At 47.2% G+C, this 20,238-nt stretch overlaps 1 protein-coding gene across 1 annotated transcript; it reads right to left on the bottom strand.

Moving 5' to 3' along the window:
* Window positions 1-1,761: 1,761 nt before the first annotated feature.
* HSD3B7 (hydroxy-delta-5-steroid dehydrogenase, 3 beta- and steroid delta-isomerase 7) lies at window positions 1,762-17,160 on the bottom strand. Its single transcript, XM_059487200.1, has 6 exons — window positions 17,000-17,160; window positions 12,496-12,651; window positions 8,965-9,073; window positions 4,351-4,450; window positions 3,327-3,489; window positions 1,762-2,425 (listed from the first exon to the last, which is right to left on the bottom strand). The coding sequence occupies exons 1-6, from the start codon at window positions 17,145-17,147 to the stop codon at window positions 1,986-1,988; spliced, it is 1,116 nt and encodes a 371-aa protein (XP_059343183.1). The 5' UTR covers window positions 17,148-17,160; the 3' UTR covers window positions 1,762-1,985.
* Between the last annotated feature and the right edge of the window lie 3,078 nt (window positions 17,161-20,238).

Raw genomic sequence — 20,238 nt, 5'->3', positions numbered from 1 at the left:
CACTGATGCGCTGTGGAGATGCTCTGGGATGTGCATGAGGAATTGAAGGTGTATTTGTTTGTCACATTGTTAAAATTGTCAATTACCATTTGGATAATGGCAAAAAAACTGTGAAGAGACTTGTAATGAATATATAAAAATCAGAAATCTTATTATACCTTTTCTTAACCCCTCCCAGCACAAGTGGAAGGGGGAAGATAGAAGGGAACTGGTAATTTACACACTTCACCTTCTCAAATTCTCTGTGAGCAGATTGCAACAGTTTGGGCCAAACTTATTGTTATATGAGCTTAGTAATGAACTACCAAAAGAACTGATTTCTGATCTGTAAGCTCATTTTGAAAAAGAATTCTCTCATGAGTGTGAATTTAACTTGGCAGCTCTCACTGTATTGCTCCACTTTCCTTCCTGGGTAATTACCAGGACTAACAGGAAGCAAATTTTCATCATTTCCATCAAGGATGCCATGCTGAAACTTGCTGTTTCCAGGAGTATCAGGGCACTTGTAATTAAAATAAGCTTCTATTTGTGCATATGCATACTTTTACTCCAAGAACACTCAAGAGACGGGTACAGATTCACAGAACACAGAAGTGTGACATTAACAGTGTTTATTTTCAATTTGAGCCAGTATTGTAAAAATATCCCATTCCTCCAAGCTCAAGTGAAAACTGACATCTCAGTTGTGCATAATGTAGATTCACCAGCCTCTCTGCAAGTCTTAAAAATAGAGAAGCTGATAAACTGATAGAAACCACAGTTTTGCTGTGAATCTCCTGGAAGTGCCCGCCCCATCTGTGTGAGGAAAATATCATCTGTGAAATGCTGCTCCCAGATGGGCTGTACAGCTCCAGAGCCATGCAAGGAGTTGAAATGACCTCTTCCTCCTCAAGTTCAAACATTATTTAGCATAAATGCAGCCCCTAAGGCCTTCACTTCACTTGCTTTCTGCCAGCACAGCAGCTGAATACGGGCTTTAATCTGCTTTGTTTTGCCATTGGAGAGCTCTGTGGTAAGAGACTTGGAGTTACAAAATACGTGGATCCCACCTTTAAGCTTGTAGACATCACTTCTCCATCCATACAATTAAAATTAAATCAGCCTCTGCCTTGTTAGGACAAAGATCGGGGACTTTTCTTTTAGAGGGATAATATTTTGAAATAGATATTCTTTACATGTAGAATATTGAATAACAGGAAGCATCTTGCAAAAGGCAGTTTTGGAAAAGGGAATTTTCTCTTTTTACTTTTTATTAAACCCTAAATCAGAGCAAGAACCTGCTGGGTTTTGCTTGTCCTCCCCAAAACTATCACTGAAGAGCCCTTCAGTGTCTGAGCCAGGTACAGCCACCCCACCAAATGTCCAAGACCAGACTGTGGAGCAGAACTGTGGAGCTCCTAGGCTGTGGAACAGAGCTGGCTCACTGATTTTACCACAAAGGAGTTTTCTGGGCACCATCTCCCAGTTGAGCTTGTTCTCTCTTGTTCCCACAAGTCCCTCATCATGGTGGCACCATGGCAATGAGGGAGGCCAGCAAGTCCTGTGTGTGTGCAGGGAAGGTTTCAAATGCCCATGGGACACAAAATAGCTGAGATTTTGGCATGGCAAGGGTGTCACAGCTTGCAGCCTGTGAGATTTTCTCCCTCTCTGTTTCTGTACCAGGATTTCTGTGTTTGCAAAGGTCTGTGCAGGTTGTGAAGCTCCCTTCTCTGCACCAAGGGAAATATAGGTTGGATATCAGGAAAAAGTTTTTACAGAAAGAGTGCTAAAGTTCTGGCATGGCCTGGCCAGGGAGGTGGTGGAGTCTCCATCCCTGGGTGTGTTTAACAAAGCCTGGATGTGGCACTGGGTGCCAGGGTTTAGTTGAGGTGCTGGGGCTGGGTTGGACTCCACGATCTTGAAAGTCTCTTCCAACCTGGTCATTCTGTGAATTCAGATGAAACCTGCTGCTGTGAGAAGCAACCTCCTTACCCCAAAATTGCTGTTCAGTTCTTCTTTTCCTGCAGCTGGGTGGGTCCCAGGCTCCCTGCAGCTGCTTTCAGCCACTGTGCAGTCCTGAGCCTGCTCTCCTGCCACGTGAAGAGGGGCTTGTACCCAAAATGCCTGGAGGCCTTGTCTGTCTCAAAGGAGAAGGTGGTGACTATGGTGTTCAGCAGGGGCACGTTGAGGAAAGGCTGTGGCCTCCAGAAAGGGGACAGGATGGCCCTGATGATCCTGTGCAGCTGTATCATCACCCACATCTTCCAGTAGGGGATGTGAGAGCCCAGCCTCACTGAGGGGTCTGCACTGGACAGCAGCTGGTGCCTGACCAGGAAACCCTTCCTGCTTGGGGTGTCATCATAGCAGTAATACGCCTGTCCTGCCAGCAGCTCTGCCTTCAGCTGCAGGTGCCTTGCTGCAAGGACATGCATCCAAGCCACATTCCCTGCAGAAATAACAGAGGGAGACAAACAGCCATTCAAGGGGAGCTCAGTTTCCCTGCTCACCATAGAATGAGTGCATTGGGTGTGCCAGCTTCAGTGCTGGGAAGCAGGGAGGCACTCGTGTGTGCTCAGCTGTGCTGCACAGAGACTGAGTAGTTAATCCAGGCCTCCAAGAGCCTTTAAACCTTTGGTGTCCCCTTTGAGCTGGACAATTAATGTGCCTTGTGATCCTGGTTCACGTGAAGCAAAAGGGCAGTGGTTTGTAGTGAGAGCAGGATGAATAGGAGGCAGTGCTCCAGGGTTTTATCCCTGCCTCTGCTGGGAGCCTTTGAAGGAGTCACTTGATTTATCTGGGCCTGATCCTTCTCTAACAGCATTTTCAAAATCTGCACTTTTGGAAAAAGACATAGAAGTGTGCTGCACAGAAATCACTGAATGCCTGCATGATCTAATGGTGAATTACACCCCCCTGAAAGGCACCAAAACAAATTCTTCCTATAGGTTTTGTGAGTAATTTCTTGTGCTTGCTAAAACTGGTCATGTAGTGCAGCCTTTTCTGTAAAGAACTTGATAAGTAGGGGTAGTTTAATTTTTTTTTCTAATGAAGAAATGTCTTTTCCTAGCAAAAACATTTTAAAAACACAGCCAGAATTTCTCTCTGCTGCCCATATATCCCTGAAACACTTCTCAAAGGGCATAAAGAAAACTCTTGCCAGGAAAATAGTAATAAGAAGCTGCTTTTAAAATCCTTTAGCCAGTCTAAGTTTTGTGGTTCCAAACCCATTTGTGCTCATTCACCATGCTGATCTCTCAGTCTGGGGAGATTATGGCTAAGCTGACGTGCACAATCCCCTGTGACTAAAGCTGGTAGCACCCATGCAAGGAGCTCAGCCCTTCACTCACCCACGTAGGTGTGATTCCTCTCGGTGTCCTTGGGCTCCAGGTAATTCAGAACACCCCTCCTGGCTCTGGCCAGCAAGTACAGCTCCTGCAGGAACCCTGCCTTCTCCCCATACACGGTGTTGGGACGGAGGACGCAGGTCCTGAGTGTGCCACCATTGCTCAGCTGCAAAATCAGGGAGGGAGGTCAGGGAATGGATCCAGTTTGGATGGATCCAGAGATGGGATCTCCCACAGTGAGAAAAATCTCCCACAAATAAACCCAAACCCTGGGAGCTCTGGCCTAGAGGAGTGAATATTTGCAGAGCTGCCCTGCATGCTTAGTACCTGTTTTGGGTCCCTGAAAACACAAGGAGGTGCCCAGTTTGATTTTTTTTTTTTCACAGGACACCTGAACCCACATGGTGCTCCTTGAGAATGCTGGTGGCATTAATTCTTCTGCAGTTTGGGGCATAAAAGAGGATTTGCAACAACCAAAACCAGGTACCACAGCAAGCCAGCAAGCCCAACTGGCTGGCCTCAAAGTGGGACTGGGGGAGAGATGCTCCAGGCAGTGGTTTAGAGAACAAGTCTCAGTTTTATATTCTCAGTTGTCTAGAAGAACTCATATGTCTGCTGACTGTGCTGCCAGCCTAAAACACTGAACAGGGGGCTAGCCCTAGGTATACCAGTATTTTTAGTTCTTAAGTCACTCTGGAAAGACTGAAAATTACACATTTTTTCAGTATGAACTAGGTGAACCTGGTTCCTTCAGCCCTAATTTAGCACAGCCCTTTCCAAAGTCACACTCCTGCTGGAGCTGAAGTAGAGGCTCAAAGAGAAGCACCCTGTGATCCTGGGAGAGTCTGGCAGCTTCCTGCTGATGTGGGAATATCAGGCTTTGGGAGGCTTAGGACAATGTGGTTTATGCATCAAATCCAGGCAGAGGTTGGACACACACTTAGCCAGGAGCTGTGGGGTTTTTCCATCTCCCTCTTCCCCCTGCCCTGTGCTGTAATTCCAGGGGTGCTATCACTGGATTTTGTACCTTTGCTCCGTTGGCTTCAAGCACAATTTTTTCTGCCATGGCTTTTGTCTTCCCATAGGGCAGCTCCACTTCCCCAGTGTACTGAGTGTCCTCATTTCCTCTGGAACAGATTGTGGGAGACAGGGACTGACCATGGGGTGGGGTATTTTCAGGGTCCCCTGTTGTGGGGAGGAAAGATGAATCTGACTCCAGATTCTTAGAAGGCTATTATATCATATTATATTACATTATATTATAGAATGCTATACTAAAACTATACTAAAAAATAGAGAAAGGATACTGACAGAAGGCTAAAAGATAATCATGAAAAACTCCTGACTCTCTCCAGAGCCTCGACACAGCTGGCTGTGATTGGTCGTTAAGTTAAAACAATTCACATGAAACCAATGAAACAATCACCTGAACCTCTGTTTTGTAGAAACAGTCTCCAACCACATTCCAAAGCAGCAAAACACAGGAGAAGCGAATCAGATCATAATTGTTTTCATTTTTCTCTGAGGCTTCTCAGCTTCCCAGGAGAAGAAATCCTGGCTGAGGGATTTTTCAGAAAATGTGACAGTGACAATGGGGCAGAGCACAGGGCTCAGGGACATCTGTGCCAGCCTGGTTTGCTCTGCATTCCCTGCTCCCAGGGGTTTCTGCTGCCTGGCAGCAATGGGAATCTGAGCTCCTCACTGCACTTTGGGAGGAATAAAGCCCCAAGGAGCACCAGGTGCTTCAGGGTGTTCACAGGCAGGTTTGCATGGAGCACTGCTTTCTCAGAGCTGGATTTTAGTTTTGTCTAATAGCAGGATTGAAATAACATTCCATCAGGCAAATTAGAAGGCAGCAGAGTGACATTTTTAAGCAATTCACAGCAAGGTAAAAAGAGCACAAGAAGATGGAGGGCAGGAAAATGAGAGCAATTCTACTTCATTTTTTCATCAAGGGCAGAGAAATGCCTCTCATGAGCCATAAACTAAAAGGAGAAGCTGCTACTTAATTTTCTCACAGAGTTGATTAAAGTTGGGAGGCATTTGCTGGGGATGTGGTGGAGCTGCTGGAGATCTCCTGGAAGCCTTGCAATCAGCAGGGTTGGGCTGGGATTGCTCCTCCATCTCCCCTCACAAATTACCCTTAGGGGGAAGGAGAAGCGAAGAACCCATGGCCAAGGACAAGCAGGGAACCCTGGGCTGTGGCTGGAAGGCAACCTGCTCCTTAGGTGCCAAGGGGAAAACCTCATGTGGGATCTCACATGGAACTGGCCTCTCAGGGCCTGGAATAATTCCAAGGAGAAAGCAGAAAGCAGCTCTGTTCCCCAGAGGGTGTCAGCATCTCATCCCAGTGGTTTTAGATCAGCCTGAGGCCATCATGAGATTTGATTTAACATCTCCAGAGGGCTCTGGAGTGAAGAAACCTGGCTTGCAGCATGGCGAAGGAGCATCCACTTGCTCCCCTGAGTAGCAGAGATGGGCTCTCCCTCCCTTCTTGTGCTGCTGGAGACTTTCTTCCCATTTTTAAATTAATTTTCTCTATATTTTTCTGTTAAAGAGAAATCCACCCTGGCAAACCAGGACCTGCCAGGCATGGGGTACCCCACACACGGCAAAGAGGAATCCTCACCCTCCTGTGGCAGATGGGCTCAGAGACATCTCCTTTTCAGTGGCCTGTGAGGACTTCACCCAGCAAATCTGCAGCAGAGGTGTTCTTGTCAAACACTGGGCCTTGGGAGAGTCAGCTCTGGCTCAGGCTCCCTCTTTGACCTTGGCAAGTGTTTTCTCTTTTCTGTGCTCAGATCTCCCTGTGTAAAACGTGGCCGGTGCTGCTGCCTGGCCCCTGCCTGTTCAGCAGTCTGGCATGTTGTGTGTCAGATATCCCAGCTGAGATCAGGCTCTCCTTGCACTACAGCAACAGAAATAAATTAGGAGCATCAGAAATGCAGACTCCTCACACACCCTGGGCTTCTATCACAAAACCCTCCTCGCCTCCCTGTGTTTACAGGGCATGAACAAGAGACAAACCAAAAAACAAGCAAGACAAAAGATTGATTGTGCAAGGTTTGTTGCAAGCCCAGGAGAGGCCCAAGACAATTAGTGGGGGGTTATCTAGAAGTTCTAGTTTTAATTGCTTTCTCTCTTTTTTTTAATCAATTTTTTGGGGTTTTGGTTTGGGTTTTTTTTTTCCCCTGTTTTTTTGCCTTGCAAAGCTTTTGAAAAGCAGCAGCCTCACAAAGGGACAAACCTGCCTGCTGTTCCTGGGCTGTGCTGTGTGTGCCTTCCCCCACCCCTCTGAAGCTTGGTAGTAACAAAGAGCTCAGCATAATGCTCTTGCTTTTCAAAACGATCCCAGATAAGTGAACGCTAATCAGAGTGGAGCAGCATTGTCAGAAGGTATCTCAGCAGTGCCTGTCTCCCAGGGATTGAGACTGACAGAGGCATTTTCTATTATTGTTGGATGCTGAGGTGTGAGCATTATCCCTGAGCCCATCACCCCGGCCAGAGGCTCCTCCTGCTTTGTCTGTGCCAATTCCCTACACGTAAAAGGGAGGGAAATAAATTCTACGGTGCAGTGATGGAGAAGGGAGACAGAGGAAAAGGAAAAGGAAAAAAAGGAAAAGGAAAAGGCAGGATCCTGGACTGTGAGGGAGAAGGCAGAACAGATGGGGTGGGGAGATGGGAAGAGGAGAAAAGAGAAAGGCATCACCTGTGCCTTCAGTCTGCAAAGCAGAGCCATGTTCTGCTGCTCCCAGACATCCCTGGGCTCCCTCCTGAGACAGGTGGGGTAAGTTTTCACTGGGAGGCTGATTCTTCTCATTATCTAATTCCCTTCATTCAAAATCAAAGTAATTGGAGAATGAAGACCCCTCTCTAGGGCTTCCTCTCAGGATAATGGGAGAATCTGAACAGAACACTCATTTTGTGTTCTGCAAAATGAGTGAAAGGCTCCAGGTATGGCTTTGTTTGTGTTTGTGGTGGGAAAGGCTGTTCACAGCTCCATGAGCATCAGCCTGGGTGGGTTTTCTTGCCCCTGCTGGTGCCACCATTACAAGCCAAAGGATTGTGATTAGGCAAGATCTGGGGCTGATTTTTCAAGACTGTTCACATCTCTCTCTTAACTCACAGGACCAAAATACTGACAAGCATGTGCCTGTATCTACATGAATTCTTAGGAATTATTTGTATTTGCTGGTGTCCAAATTCCATAGCTTTGCAGTGACACAGTCTCCAGTGCTTCTGGTCCCAAATGGATTGAGTTGCTCTCATGGATTTTTTCATAAGCCAGACATTTATTCTACAGATTTGAGTGCTTAGACACTTTTCAAAACAAGGGGCTTATGCCTTAACTTACTTGTGAGCATGAAATTTTGGCTTGTAGGCAATTTTAAGTTATGTCTTTTCTAGCTGGGCTCAAATTTCTAGAACCAAATGACTGGAGGCAGCTGTGCCCAGCCTGGCTGCCTGTGGAGACACCACTTGACTTGGAGCCAGCTCCCCTGGCACACACATTTCCATGGGCTGAGCAGTTTATGTGGCTACAACCAGGCTTGAAATCAGCAAGGAGCCTTCCAATAGTACACATCAGACTGCCCTCAAATTTAACCTAAAACTTCAGCCCCTGAAGTTTTTTAAGATATTTGTTCAGAAATATCAGCCCTTCTCTCAAGGTGCAGGTGCTGTTGCCTCAGGAATACAAAAGTATTCCCAAATCCTGAGCAGGGGTGTCAGCTGATTGTCAAAGTCACTTCTGGAGATCAAAGCAAAAAAACCCTCAAAACTGTTATTTTGACCAAAACTGTTATTTACTGTCTTTGTATTGATCCAAATCCCAGCTTTGCCACAGAGGGTTTTCTAAAGGTCTGCTGCTGCTTCTGGGTCTGTGGCTCAATCTCATGGGAGCCCAGAGAGAGGAGAAGGGTTGAGCATAAAGTTCCCTGAAGCCCAGGAGATAGCTCCCATGAGCATGTTCCAGGAAGAAGGACTTTGAGGGATAGAAGGGTACAATTTACAGGCCAGAAGCAGGCCTGTAATAGAAGGGTACAATTTACAGAACAGAAGGATGTGACTAACCTGAATCCTGCAGATTCACACCAATGCCTCTGTCCCTTAGGTCTTCATAGGCAATTACTTTTTTCTGGGATAATGCTACATGAGATTTGCCCACATTTGCTAACAGGAGATGGGCACAGGCTGGCCAGCAGTTCCCTGTGGAGCTGGGAGGAGAAGGGGCAGAGTGGTGGTGGCAGTGTGGCACCACCTGCCCTTTGAGTTGACTCATTGTGAGGGAGAGCAAAACCTCTGACCCAACAGCACGATGTAATTTGGCCATATCCCAAACTCTGAGCACGTGAAACCTTATCTGAAACTGATTTTAGGGCTCTGAGGAGCAGGGCTGTAGATCCAGGGACAGCCTGGCAGTGCAGCTGGGCCATAGTGCTCTCACCTTGGGGAATCACTGGCCAGGCTTAGGTTGGGAAGAGCCATGGCTCCTAAATGGGCAGAGCAGCAAGGAAAGGTTTTCAAGAACGAGAAGGGGAACACAAATCTTCTCCTTGGTAGCTCAAATCCATCTGGCTGCAGTTGCATTGCTGTTTGACTGGACAAACAGAGTAAAAGGAGAAGGTTTGCTGAGGCTCACCTGAGCAGGGGCTCACAGGAGGTGTTGGGTCCCACAGCAGCGATGGAGCTGGTGTACAGCAGGTATGGGATGCTCAGGGCACAGCAGGCCCTCACCACATTTTCAGTTCCTGTGGGGCAGGATGGAAAGGACAAACATTCAACCACCTTGCCTTGATTCCTGTTGTGCAAATCAAAACAGATTCCCAGCATTTTTCCAACTTAGAACTAACCCATCTTTTTATGGCTGAAAATATGTAATGCCCCAGGTGAGGGCTGCATTTCCTCAGGAGGGGATGGTTGATAACATGAGTAGTTTATAACATGAGTAGCAGTCACATACACAGCTCTGATGTGGCTGATCATCCATGGCCATTGGCAACTGACTTAACTTGGACTTTAGAGCTGCTAACAAAGAGAAGCTGAGGGTTTGGCAGAGAAAAACTCAATTTTTTTTTCATTTGGGGGCAGGTTGTTGGTGAAGTGCTGCCTTCTGGCAAAGGATCAGTGTTTTAGTTGCATGTGTTGCTGTGTAGAAGATCTGCAGGGTGCTACAGGGTGAAATCACTCCATCGGACTCCTGATAGCTGCAGAAATTTAAATAAAATAATGAGGGCAGCTTACAAATTCACGTGAAATCCAGACAAATCCCAAACATGGTTTGCTTTAAGGAAGGTTGTTCTGGCTGAATTAGTTGGTCAGTGTGTGTGGTTAGTGTGGTTATTTTGGAGTATTTTGGTGGGTTTGAATGATTTATGACTCTTTCAGGGGTGGTTTTTTGCATTCATTGTGATTTTGATCCAAGTTGATCCTGTGAGAGCCTCAATGACAAGGACTGAGAGCCTTCAGACCTGATAAGGCAGATCTGAAAGGAAGTTTGTGGGGCTGGCTTCCAGAAATCTCCACACTATTTGTGCCTGGCTAAGCAGGCTCTGCCCTGAGCCTGTCTGCAGACCTTGAGTGGGAGGGCATGTGAATTTTCTTCTCCTTGCTCTTAAGGGCATAATCTGAAATTACCAAGGAAATCCTGAGTTTAGGATAATTTCCAAGGACACGAATCCATCTGAAATCCCAGTGGAAAAGAAACAATGTGCTTCTCCACAAGCCTATCACAATATGTAAAGTTAACTGAGAACCCCTGGTGAGAAACATCACTGGAAACAGCTGAGTTAAAATCCATTCAGCTTAACAAAAAGCAGATTAAAAAGTCTTTAAGTGACTCGATGGAAAAAATAATTCTTGTAGAAGAGAACTCTTCAATTCAGTCAACAGGGCTCTAACAGGATTTCAGCAGCCAGTGGTTGAAACAGAGGAGGGAATCAAAGCAGAAGATGTAAATTTTGGCCAGAAATTATAATTAACCATGGCCACACCACAACTCCTCAGCATTGTTATGGCTTGCTGAAAGCCATGATAGATAGCCCATTAACTTGCACCCTTAATTTGAGGCAACAAGTCTGTTGAAAAGGAATGGTCCAATTTAGCCACAAATTGTTGGGCTTAGAGCAGTAATTGGATGGATTTCTGTGGCCTGAGTTGCACAGAGGAGCCAGCTAGAGGATTATATACTTGACCTCTCCTGACCCTGCTTTTTACCATGGAGTCTACAGCAGGTATCAAATACCATTTTTATTCTTTTATCTGCCATGATTTTAATAGAGAACTTCAGGCTAATCTCAGTTCAGGATTTTGAGGAGCCCCAGTGAGGGCAGCAGCCCCATTTTGGGGAGTTCCATGTGGAGCCATCCAAGGGGAGGCAGAAATGCAGGACAGGCTCCTGTTAAACCATCCCAGACCGTGCTCCTCAAAGAGTCACACTGGAAAATCCTTGCATGTGTGGTTTTCTGGGAATGTCACCAACATCTGCAAGAGGTTTGTTTGCTGAGAAAGGGACTTGCCTGGTGTTCAGTGCTCTCTGTAAATCCTCTCTGAGCTGAAGCACCGAGCTCACAGCAACAGTGAGGGGGAAGAGCTCACAAAGCCACTAAAAAGCAGCAGGAACCCTCAGGCTCTGAATATTCTCAGAACACAGAGAGCACAATACAGGCTATTAAAAGCATTGAGTTTTAAAAACAAGTACAGCAATGAAAAGAAGGCTGGAATTTAAATGTTACCCTTGAATGTATCAGCAAATAGTCGAAGCCCTGAGCAGTAATCGAGTTGGAGATGTATATATATTTAAAAAAAATAAAATTCCTTCCTTTTGGTTAACGACTATTTTAGTAGCTAACAGCCTGAGGTACCACTGGAATTGCTGCTGTAATAGGGATTTCATTATTTTTATAGCCTGTGCTTATTTGCTAGATTTATGAACACATTTTCTCTAAGCAGAACTTGCACCAAACATGAAATTGGCTCTTGGTGGTAGGAGGAGAGGGCTGTGGAGCTCTCAGTTACACGTGGCCTGTTGGTACATGATAGCTGGGAACTCTGACTAATTAAACAGCATCACTCTGCTAATTAAAACAGCATCACTCCCTTCTGGTGGGTGCAGCTCAACGGGTACAGCCTTGTGCTGGTATAGACAGGGCAAAATCCCTGGGAAAGCGGTGAGCTATCCAGAACAGGGTTTAATTTTAATTGTTGTCCCTGTCACACACAAAACAGTTTCAGACCACTGTAGGTGTGTCCTGAACCACCTCAGTGCCACCAGGGGAAGATCTACCCTGGCCCAGGAGAGCTGTGCCGAAACTGAGCCCAGATTTGATGAGAAGAGCAAGGACAGAGGGGCAAAGGGAGAAACCTCTCTGCTGGAAATGTTCTGGACACCTTTGCCCTGAGCAAGGACAGAGGGGCAAAGGGAGGAATTTCCCTGCTAGAAAGGTTCTGGGCACCTTTTCTATGCCTGGGTGTGAGGGATTCAGGCAGAGGTAGCACAAAATGTGGTTGGATGTGGCTGAAGGTGTGTGAAGGGGACAGGGCAGTGCCCAGGGCCCCCTTGGGAGGACAGGGCAGTGCCCGGAGCCCCATGAGGGGACAGGGCAGTGCCCAGGGCCCCCTTGGGAGGACAGGGCAGTGCCCGGGGACCCGTGAGGGGACAGGGCTGTGCCCAGGGACCTGTGAGGGGATAGGGCAGTGTCTGGGGGCCCGTGAGGGGACAGGGCAGTGCCCAGGGACCTGTGAGGGGACAGGGCAGTGCCCGGGGGCCCGTGAGGGGACAGGGCAGTGCCCAGGGCCCCCTTGGGAGGACAGGGCAGTGCCCGGAGCCCCGTGAGGGGACAGGGCTGTGCCCAGGGACACATGAGGGGATAGGGCAGTGCCCAGGGGCCCATGAAGGGACAGGGCCATGCCCGGGGCCCTGTGAGAGGACAGGGCTGTGCCCAGGGACCCATGAGGGGATAGGGCTGTGCCCAAGGCTCTGTGAGGGGACAGGGCAGTGCCTGGAGCCCCGTGAGAGAGCAGGGCAGTGCCCAGAGCCCTGTGAGGGGACAGGGCAGTGCCCAGGGCCCTGTGAGGGGACAGGGCAGTGCCCGGAGTCCCATGAGGAGACAAGGCCATGCCCAGGGCCCTGTGAGGGGACAGGGCCATGCTCAGGGCCCTGGTCTGGGCTCACCCCCGACATTGACAGCTCTCATCTCCCAGAAGGGCACCGTGCCCCTGTAGTCCACCACGGCCGCTGTGTGCAGCACCACGTGCGCCCCCCTCATGGCAGCCAGGAGCGCGTCGGGGTCTCGGATGTCCCCTCTCATCACTGTCACACGAGTGGGAGCTGCAGAAAAACAATGCAGAGATGCAGGGGGGGAAAAGGAATATAAATTAGCATCTGTACTTTCTGCAAAGTACAAAAAATCTATAAATTAAAAACATTCATTTATTTATTTTAATTAAATTTACATTAAGTAAATAAATTCTAGCAATAAATTAGTTATTAATTAATAAATCATAAAGATTTTATTAATTAATTAATAATTTAAAATTGAATAAATTTATTTTAATTTATAAATACAAATTATAAATTGAACAAAAAATTATAAATAAAAAAATATAAATCAAATCAGCATTTGCACTTTCTGCAAACTACAAAAAATTTATACCTTCCTGCAAAGCATGGAATGCCCTCTCTGCAGGGCAAGCAAAGCACTGTCTGATAGTGACTCTGCCATTTAAATCCAGCACACCAGGGCAAAATTCCCTTTTTTTGGACTCCAAGAAGCCAGGTTTGCATCTGCTTTTAATTTAAGATGGTGCTGTGCATCAGCTGTAGGGCAGAGTGGCTGTGTCTGTGTGTCTGTGTGTCTGTCAGTGCAGAGCCCCACCCTGCACCAAGGGCAGCAGGGCACACCTGGCCCGGGGAAGCTGTGCTGGACTCTTCCCTTCAGACACAAAATTTTAGGAACAGCACCTGGTGATTTCAGGACATCCCACAGAGCTTTGTTTAAATTGCAAATACTGGAGATTAAGAAGGAAAATAATGCAACAGGTTTAAAAAGTTTCATAGGAAATTCCTCCCTTAGAGCCACTCAGAATGTTTCCCCTGTTCCCTTTTACCTCCTCCTTCCTCAGAGCAGCTGCTCCTTACATGGCTACTCTTGGCATCTACTATTCATTTTCTTGCTTTGTAACATTTAAGTAGGATTTTCCCTTTTTCCTTTCCTGTAGCTGGGAATAGACCAGGGAGAAGCTGGGATGAGCAGCCTGTACTCCTCAGGGGTTTGCAAGAAGCCACTCATGGGGTTGCTTTGGGAAGATGTTAGGAAAATTAATCCACAAACATCAGAGGTTTATGTCCAAAAAGGAGACAGAGGAGTCCTTTTTGGCTTTATTAGAATAAAAGAAGAGGCCATGGGGCATTCCCCTGGGATCTCTCAAATTTTTGGAGGATGCAGCCTCCTTTTTATCCTCATTTCCCAGCCACATTTCCCTTCTCTCTTTCCCCATTGCCTGAGGTATTGAGAGGTTCAGACTTCCCAAAACACCTGATACTGAAGATTTCCCTCTAATGTATAACCCTCCCTTTTAATTTTTAATTCCTATGGAATTTAAGGGTTTCTCTTCCCCATTGTTTCTTTCATCTTTCAATATCCAATTTCATTTATCAGCAAACCTAGAGTTTATTTGTAAAGGCAAATATATTTTTCCATTCATCAATCAGTGGAACCCTTCCCATTGTTTATTTTCTCTCCCAGTGCTGGTTTTATCTACCAGCAGACCCACAGCTGGTTTGTAAACACAAATCCTCTATTCCTCTCAGAGATGTCTCCTCTGTCCTGGGCAGAGCCCCACACATGCTGGGCTCAGGCCTGGAATTCCTGGAGGATCCCACAAATCAGGGAAGGGTCTGTGGGGCTGTTATGGCTGGAAAGCCTCAGAGAGGATCCAACAGGGCAAGGTGGGCAGAGGATTATTCCTCATGGCCCAGAAGGAGGGATGGAATCCAAGCCAGCAGATCAAGTGGTTGAGTGTTCTCTGAGCAGCCTGGCATGGAGGAGGAGACAGGAATTTTACCAAAGGGTCCAGCTGATTTCTTTATTAGCAGAGCCAACAATCAGTGGACTCACTCTGAGGAGTTTTAATATTAAATTAATTAACATTGAGCATGAATATTAATTTAGTAGTAAAGCACAGAGGTGATTCAGTGAGAATAGAGGGTGAAAGGAAGGAGCTGTCCATGGAGCAGAGATAAAACCCTTGCCTGGAGGAGCAGAGGAGGATGCTCCTGCTGAGAGCCAGAGCAGGGCATCAGCAGAATCTTGGGGGGAATTTTTCTGCTCCTCTGTTGTTTGGGAAAGCCTAGAAGCCATCAGGCTGAAGTGTTAAATAGCCTTTTCCACATTGCCTGTGTTAAGGCAGCTGGTGTGGAGCAACCATGAGGAATTTCCAAATTGACAAGGCCTGGTGAGCTCTTCCCAGGGCTCCTAAAGATCTACAGCTCTAATGTGTTATCAGCTACTTTGGAGAATTTCTGAAGGCACTGGGAGAGTTCAGCAGAGCAAATGAAACACTTGTGCTTAGAAGGGAGGTAAAGAAGAGGCAGGAAATTACAGAACATTTTGGTTTCAACCCCAGGAAATTCAGGAGCACGCACTCCAACACGTGTGTGTGAGCACCTGTGGGATAATGGGCAGGATGGAGGCAGCTGACATGGATTTGTCAAGAACAAATCAAGCCAGATAAACCTCCTTTGTTCTTATGACAAGGTAACAGGCTGCAGGGATATTGTGGAACAGGTTGATGTCATCTATCTTGATTTTTGAAGGGCTTTGGAAACTCAGCGTCATTCTCACAAGGAGTCAGTAAAACATGGGCTAAATAAGCCCCATTAAGGAGAGCACAAAGCTGATGGAATTACAGTTCCCAGGGAATTGCCAGCTGTGGTAGGTGGCTGCCCTGGGGCTCTCCAGGGCTTATTGCTGTATTTGAGCCTTTTTGATTGTTTTCATCAAGAATCTGGCAGATTTGTTCATTAAATCAGCAGATAACATCAGACTGGGAGGGACCATGCTGGAGGATTTGAGTATGAGCTGAATGGAATTAACAGAGTCTGGAGGGGGAGGGAAAAAAAAAAAGTGAAATATGATAGGAACAAAGAGAAGTTTTTGGGTTTAGCAAGGAAGAGGCAGCTCTCTTCATGAAGGAATTAAATTGGGCCAGGGCAGCTCAGGAGCTGTTGCTTGTTGTCAGCTGGAAAAGGCACAATTGTAGTGACAGGTAAAACAGGAGGATAAATTACAGGATGGAAGGGCCAAATCCATCAGCTTTTTGCAGCAATGGGAAGGCCACAGCCCAAAATTCAGTGCCCTCCTTGCAGACAGGAGCAATGGCAATGCCCTGCAGTGCTGGATGGAGCAGAGGAGGAGGAAGGAGGGTGTGAGAGCTGCTTTAGCCTGAAGCAGAAACCAGCATGGAGTGGAAGGATGTGGTTTGCAGATGGTGGAGATTGTTGTTAAAAAGAAAGAAAAGAGACACAGTAATCCTGTAATACCTCTTCTACCTGTAAGTTTAGATGGGAAATCAAGGAGCCAGACTGTACCCACTGCCTGGTGGGGCAGAGATAAATGGGGTGGCCTGGGGACAGAACAAACATCTGTGGTGGGGCAGAGGATGGGGTTGGGATGGCCCCTCAGGCTGCTCCTGCCTCATTGCCTGTGGTTTGCTGGGGTGTCAGGCCACAGAGCCCTCCTGGAGCAGGGATTTTGGCACCTCCCTAAGGTTTAAATAGATTTTTCTTCAATTATGGGTGCTTTTAAGGTAATTGGTTCCCTGAAAGCTGGGGAAACCAGTCTGCTGAGTTCATCTGCCAGGGAGGTTTCTGATAGTGATATTTCCCTGGGAGTCTTGACTTGCTGTGGGTGCATCCCCTTTCTGTCCATATCTCCCCACAGGATCTCCCTCAGCATTTTTGGCCTCTCTCAAAGCAGGCTGAAGGTTTGGGCAGCCAGAGACAGGGAACCCAGCCCAGCATTAGCTGAGCAGAGCACCCTGAGCTGCCTTGGCTTGTTTTGCATGGGTATTCCTGAATCCAGTAAAACAGGATGTTTTTCCCCAACAAATCTCACTGTGCTCAACCCTGCATGAGGGCAGCACTCAGGATATGATCAAATGAATTAATTCAGTATCTCTGAGTATTTACTGAGACTCACTCTCTCCTTTTTTAAGGCTGCTATAGGTTTCTCTCTATTTTTATAATTTATTTCACAATGCCTGCAGTAAATGATGAGATTGATTCTGTTGCTGTCAGGATTTTTAGTTGTTTCCCTCAGAAGCAGTGGCTGGTTGGAGCAGGTCAGGAGAGGGTTGATTTTAGCCCCTTTGTGTCAGATAACTGGGCAGCCAAGTTCCCATGTCACAGCCTCTGTGTGCACGTGGCTCCTCACAACTGAGCCCTGCCTGGGACTCAGAGCCTCACTGGGAGATTTCTCTTGGGTGATCCATCCCTAGGGGTCTTTTTTCTTTGATTTAGTGCTGTAAAACTTCTGAGCTGGAAGTTGTTCCTCACCCAGTCTGTTTGTCCAGGTTCCTGCCCCATGCCTGCCTGTAAATACATCTCCAGTGTTTTCCCAGCTGCCAGGAAGGGGAGGGTTATGGGCACTAAATAGATGTTGGTGCCCTTTTCTTACCTGTGCTGTATTTTTCTACTTCTTCTCGTGCTACTGAATCAAAAACTCTGACTTCTTTGATGTAGTCTTGTTGAGACAGGAGCTCCACAATCCTCTCCCCCACAAAGCCACATCCTCCTGTCACCAGGTAGACCCAGGCCCCATCCATTGCTGCAGATGTTGTTGTGGTTGAGGAGCAGAGAGAAGGAGGCTGCCAGGACCTTACTGTGCACTCAGTGTTTTCTGAGCTAAGTCTAAAGTTTAGCTGTCACAGAATGCTGCTGGGTGAACATTAACTGCAGCTGGTTGCTCATAAATCAGCTTTTCCTTGGCACAGGTCCCTTCTGGGCTCTCTGACCCTTTCCTTGCTCCCATGGTAGCCCATGGCCAGTGGGGCACCTCTGGCTTGCCTTGGTGTGTGTCCAGGCTCAAGCCAAAATTTGGATGCTGGTTTTGCACCCTGGACATTCCCTTCCCACAGGCAGGTTTATCAGCTGGGGGAGCTCAGGGCTGCCAGGGGATGCTGCCAGGACCCTGTTCCCATGCCCTGGTGGTTTGTAGAGAGGCTTTAGAGCAGCAAATCCAGTGCTGAGCTGTGCCAGGGATGGGCAGCTGAGGTTTGGTGGTCACCAGATCCACCAGTCTGAGCATCTGGCAGGGCTCTCCTGGATGGATGTGCCTTGAGCTGAATACATCACACACACCCCTCTCTCTGATAGATATATATATTTTTTAAAAATTTATATATATATATATATATATATATATATATGTATATGTATATGTATATTTAGGAGGAGAAAGACCTCTCATAAATTTGAAAACTTTATTGAGTGCAAACTCAACCACATCCTTTGGCAAAGTGTTCCAGCAATTAATTCTCATCACTGATACAAGTTCCATCTTGGCTGACACACCTTTCCCTGCTATGCTATACAGTTTGTGCAGTTTAGTTTCCCACTGGAGTCCAAAAATGGCATCAGCTTTGTCCAAGGGAGCTTGATCCTGTCCTAAAAGTGGGATGGAGCAGGGACAAGACCTGTCCTGTTTCTCCCTGCCTCTCCCAAAAAGGCTCAGAGATAACAAATCAGGCCTGATCAGCTCCCAGCTCTCCTTGATGCCAAGCAAATGACATCCTTCAGTCTGGAATATTCACGTTTTTTCCAATCCATCTTTGAAGGAGCTTGTCACTGTTGGTGATCTGTTCTTGGAGGGTAAATAAGGCAATATGCTCTCCCTGCTTATTTTTCCTTTACACAGTGTAGTAGTTGTTTTTCTATAGTGTTGCATGGGAAGTTTAGGGTGAGTTTGTTCCTGTTTCATGTTCACTGCTTTCCCCATCCCCAAGCTGGAATGTGGAGACAATTCCAACTGCATTCATGGCCAGAGCCACTCTTACCACAGTGCCAGTGCCTGGCTGGCTCAAGAGCCACTTGCTGCTGAGCATGAGGTTAATGAAGAGTTAAGGCAGTGAACTCCAAGAGTAGCTGTGTTTTGTTGGTGAATAAATAGTTTTCTTTTAATCAGCTCCTGCTACAAGTTCAATGTGTTCCCCTCTGACATTGATTTTCCTGGGCTGTGTTAAGCTCAGGAGAAGTCAGTTCCCCTTGCTGTGATTACAATCAGTGCCCATAATGGCCCAGAGACCAACATGGGCCTGATGCTAATTCGGTGCCTGGCAGACCAGCACAGCCACAAATGTCCCAAGAAATTAATTTAGCCTTTTATCCAGCAACTCCCAATCTGTACAGTGGTGATTAACACAGCTGCCTCCCCTCAGAGGACTTTGCAAGGATAAATACATCGGAGTTGGAGGTGTTAGGACTCAAAAACTGAGATAAATACACCCTGAGAGACCCAGAGAAGTGCTGCATGGGAATGTCTGGCACGGAGTAACCTTGAGCATGTCCTCATCAGTGATGCACAAAGCCCTGTGAAGCAGAGACCTCCACTCTGTGGACATTTTTGTGTTTACAAGGCTCAGCCTTTGCTGCACTTTTGGTATCTGCATCTCTGCAGTGTAGTCTGATCAGGAGGGGGAAAAACTGGCTGGGATTTATATATCTCATTTTCTTTGGGATATGAAAAACAAGTTCAGAGCCCAGAGCTGTGACATCTGTGACAGAAACAGCCCAGGCCCTCCCCTCCAGCCTCCCTTTGCCAACACAGAGGTGTTGGATCTCCAGGGGTAGCTGTTCCCAGAGCAGGAAGGTTAAAAGAAGGGCTTTACCCACATCATCATCTGGCAGTCTGAATTGCCACAAGAGATGACTCTGGGGGTCTGCACAAGCCCAGAGGCTCACTCAGAGAGCACCCAAAGGCTGCTGGAGGGGGCAGATACCCAGGAGGTGCCAGGGGATGTCAGGGAGGAGGCCTGGGCAGTCTTTGCTGTTCTTAGCTGAGCCAACTCAACCTCCTTGTACTGGGAGGAAACTTTTGGGGAAGTGAGGAACACTGCAAATATCAGCAGATTTGAATTTACACTGATGGGCAGAGCACAATTCTCTGTCTGGCTTGTTCCCCCCTCACAATCTGCTGCAGCCTCCTGTCCTCTGAGTGCCCTCACTGAGCCCAGGCAGAGCTGGGATCCCTGGGTCTGCCCTGGCACAAAATTCCAGCAGGAACTGGAGGAGGAATCTGCCAGGTCTGGGCAGAGCCTCCCTCTGCATTGCACAGCAAGGTGCTCAAAGGTGACCTGAGAGGCTGCCTGAGGAGCTAAAACACCTCCCCATGAGGGCAGGATCTGTCCCTGTGTCTGGCGATGCTGAGGGGTGGCTCTGTGTGTCCTGCAGACAGATCTCTCTGTCCAGCTCCTGCAGAGGAGTCAGTGCCACCGAGGACGGGGAGACCCAGCTCTGGTTTTAGGCAAGAAAGGCCCTTTTTGCTCTTTTTTGCCTTTTTTGCCCCCCCCAGGCCACAGCAGGGCCTTCATGCACATCTTACTTTTAAGAGCCCTCCCAAAGAGAAGGCTGAGATGTCAGGAAGGAAAAGCCCTGATTTCAGGCTGCAGTTTGCAGTTTGAACTTGCTCTGAACTTCATAAATAGAGGACAGCTGACATGATATTCATTTACAGTAAGTTTATTTCTCAGTGCATTACATGAAAGGTCTTTGGTATTTGTGGGTCCTTGAATACTGTTCCCACTCTGCTCCGTAAGAAAATGCTGAATACAAAACATTCCATATACAGTAACAAACCCCATAGCAAATAAAGAGAAATAGATATTTTGAACAATAACATAGCAATATGAAAACAGATAA

This window comes from Ammospiza nelsoni, chromosome 21 (assembly GCF_027579445.1).
Source record: "Ammospiza nelsoni isolate bAmmNel1 chromosome 21, bAmmNel1.pri, whole genome shotgun sequence".
Classification (NCBI taxonomy): domain Eukaryota; kingdom Metazoa; phylum Chordata; class Aves; order Passeriformes; family Passerellidae; genus Ammospiza; species Ammospiza nelsoni.
This window is presented reverse-complemented; position numbering and strand designations above follow the sequence as displayed.

Bases quoted from the DNA above. Each gene is read 5' to 3' on its own strand.
- HSD3B7 (XM_059487200.1), bottom strand. From the start codon at position 17,147: ATGGATGGGGCCTGGGTCTACCTGGTGACAGGAGGATGTGGCTTTGTG. The intron at 12,652-16,999 runs GTAAGAAAAGGG...GTTTTTCTGCAG, and splicing joins AGTAGAAAAATACAGCACAG to CTCCCACTCGTGTGACAGTG. The intron at 4,451-8,964 runs GTGAGCCTCAGC...AATCTGTTCCAG, and splicing joins TCCTGTGAGCCCCTGCTCAG to AGGAAATGAGGACACTCAGT.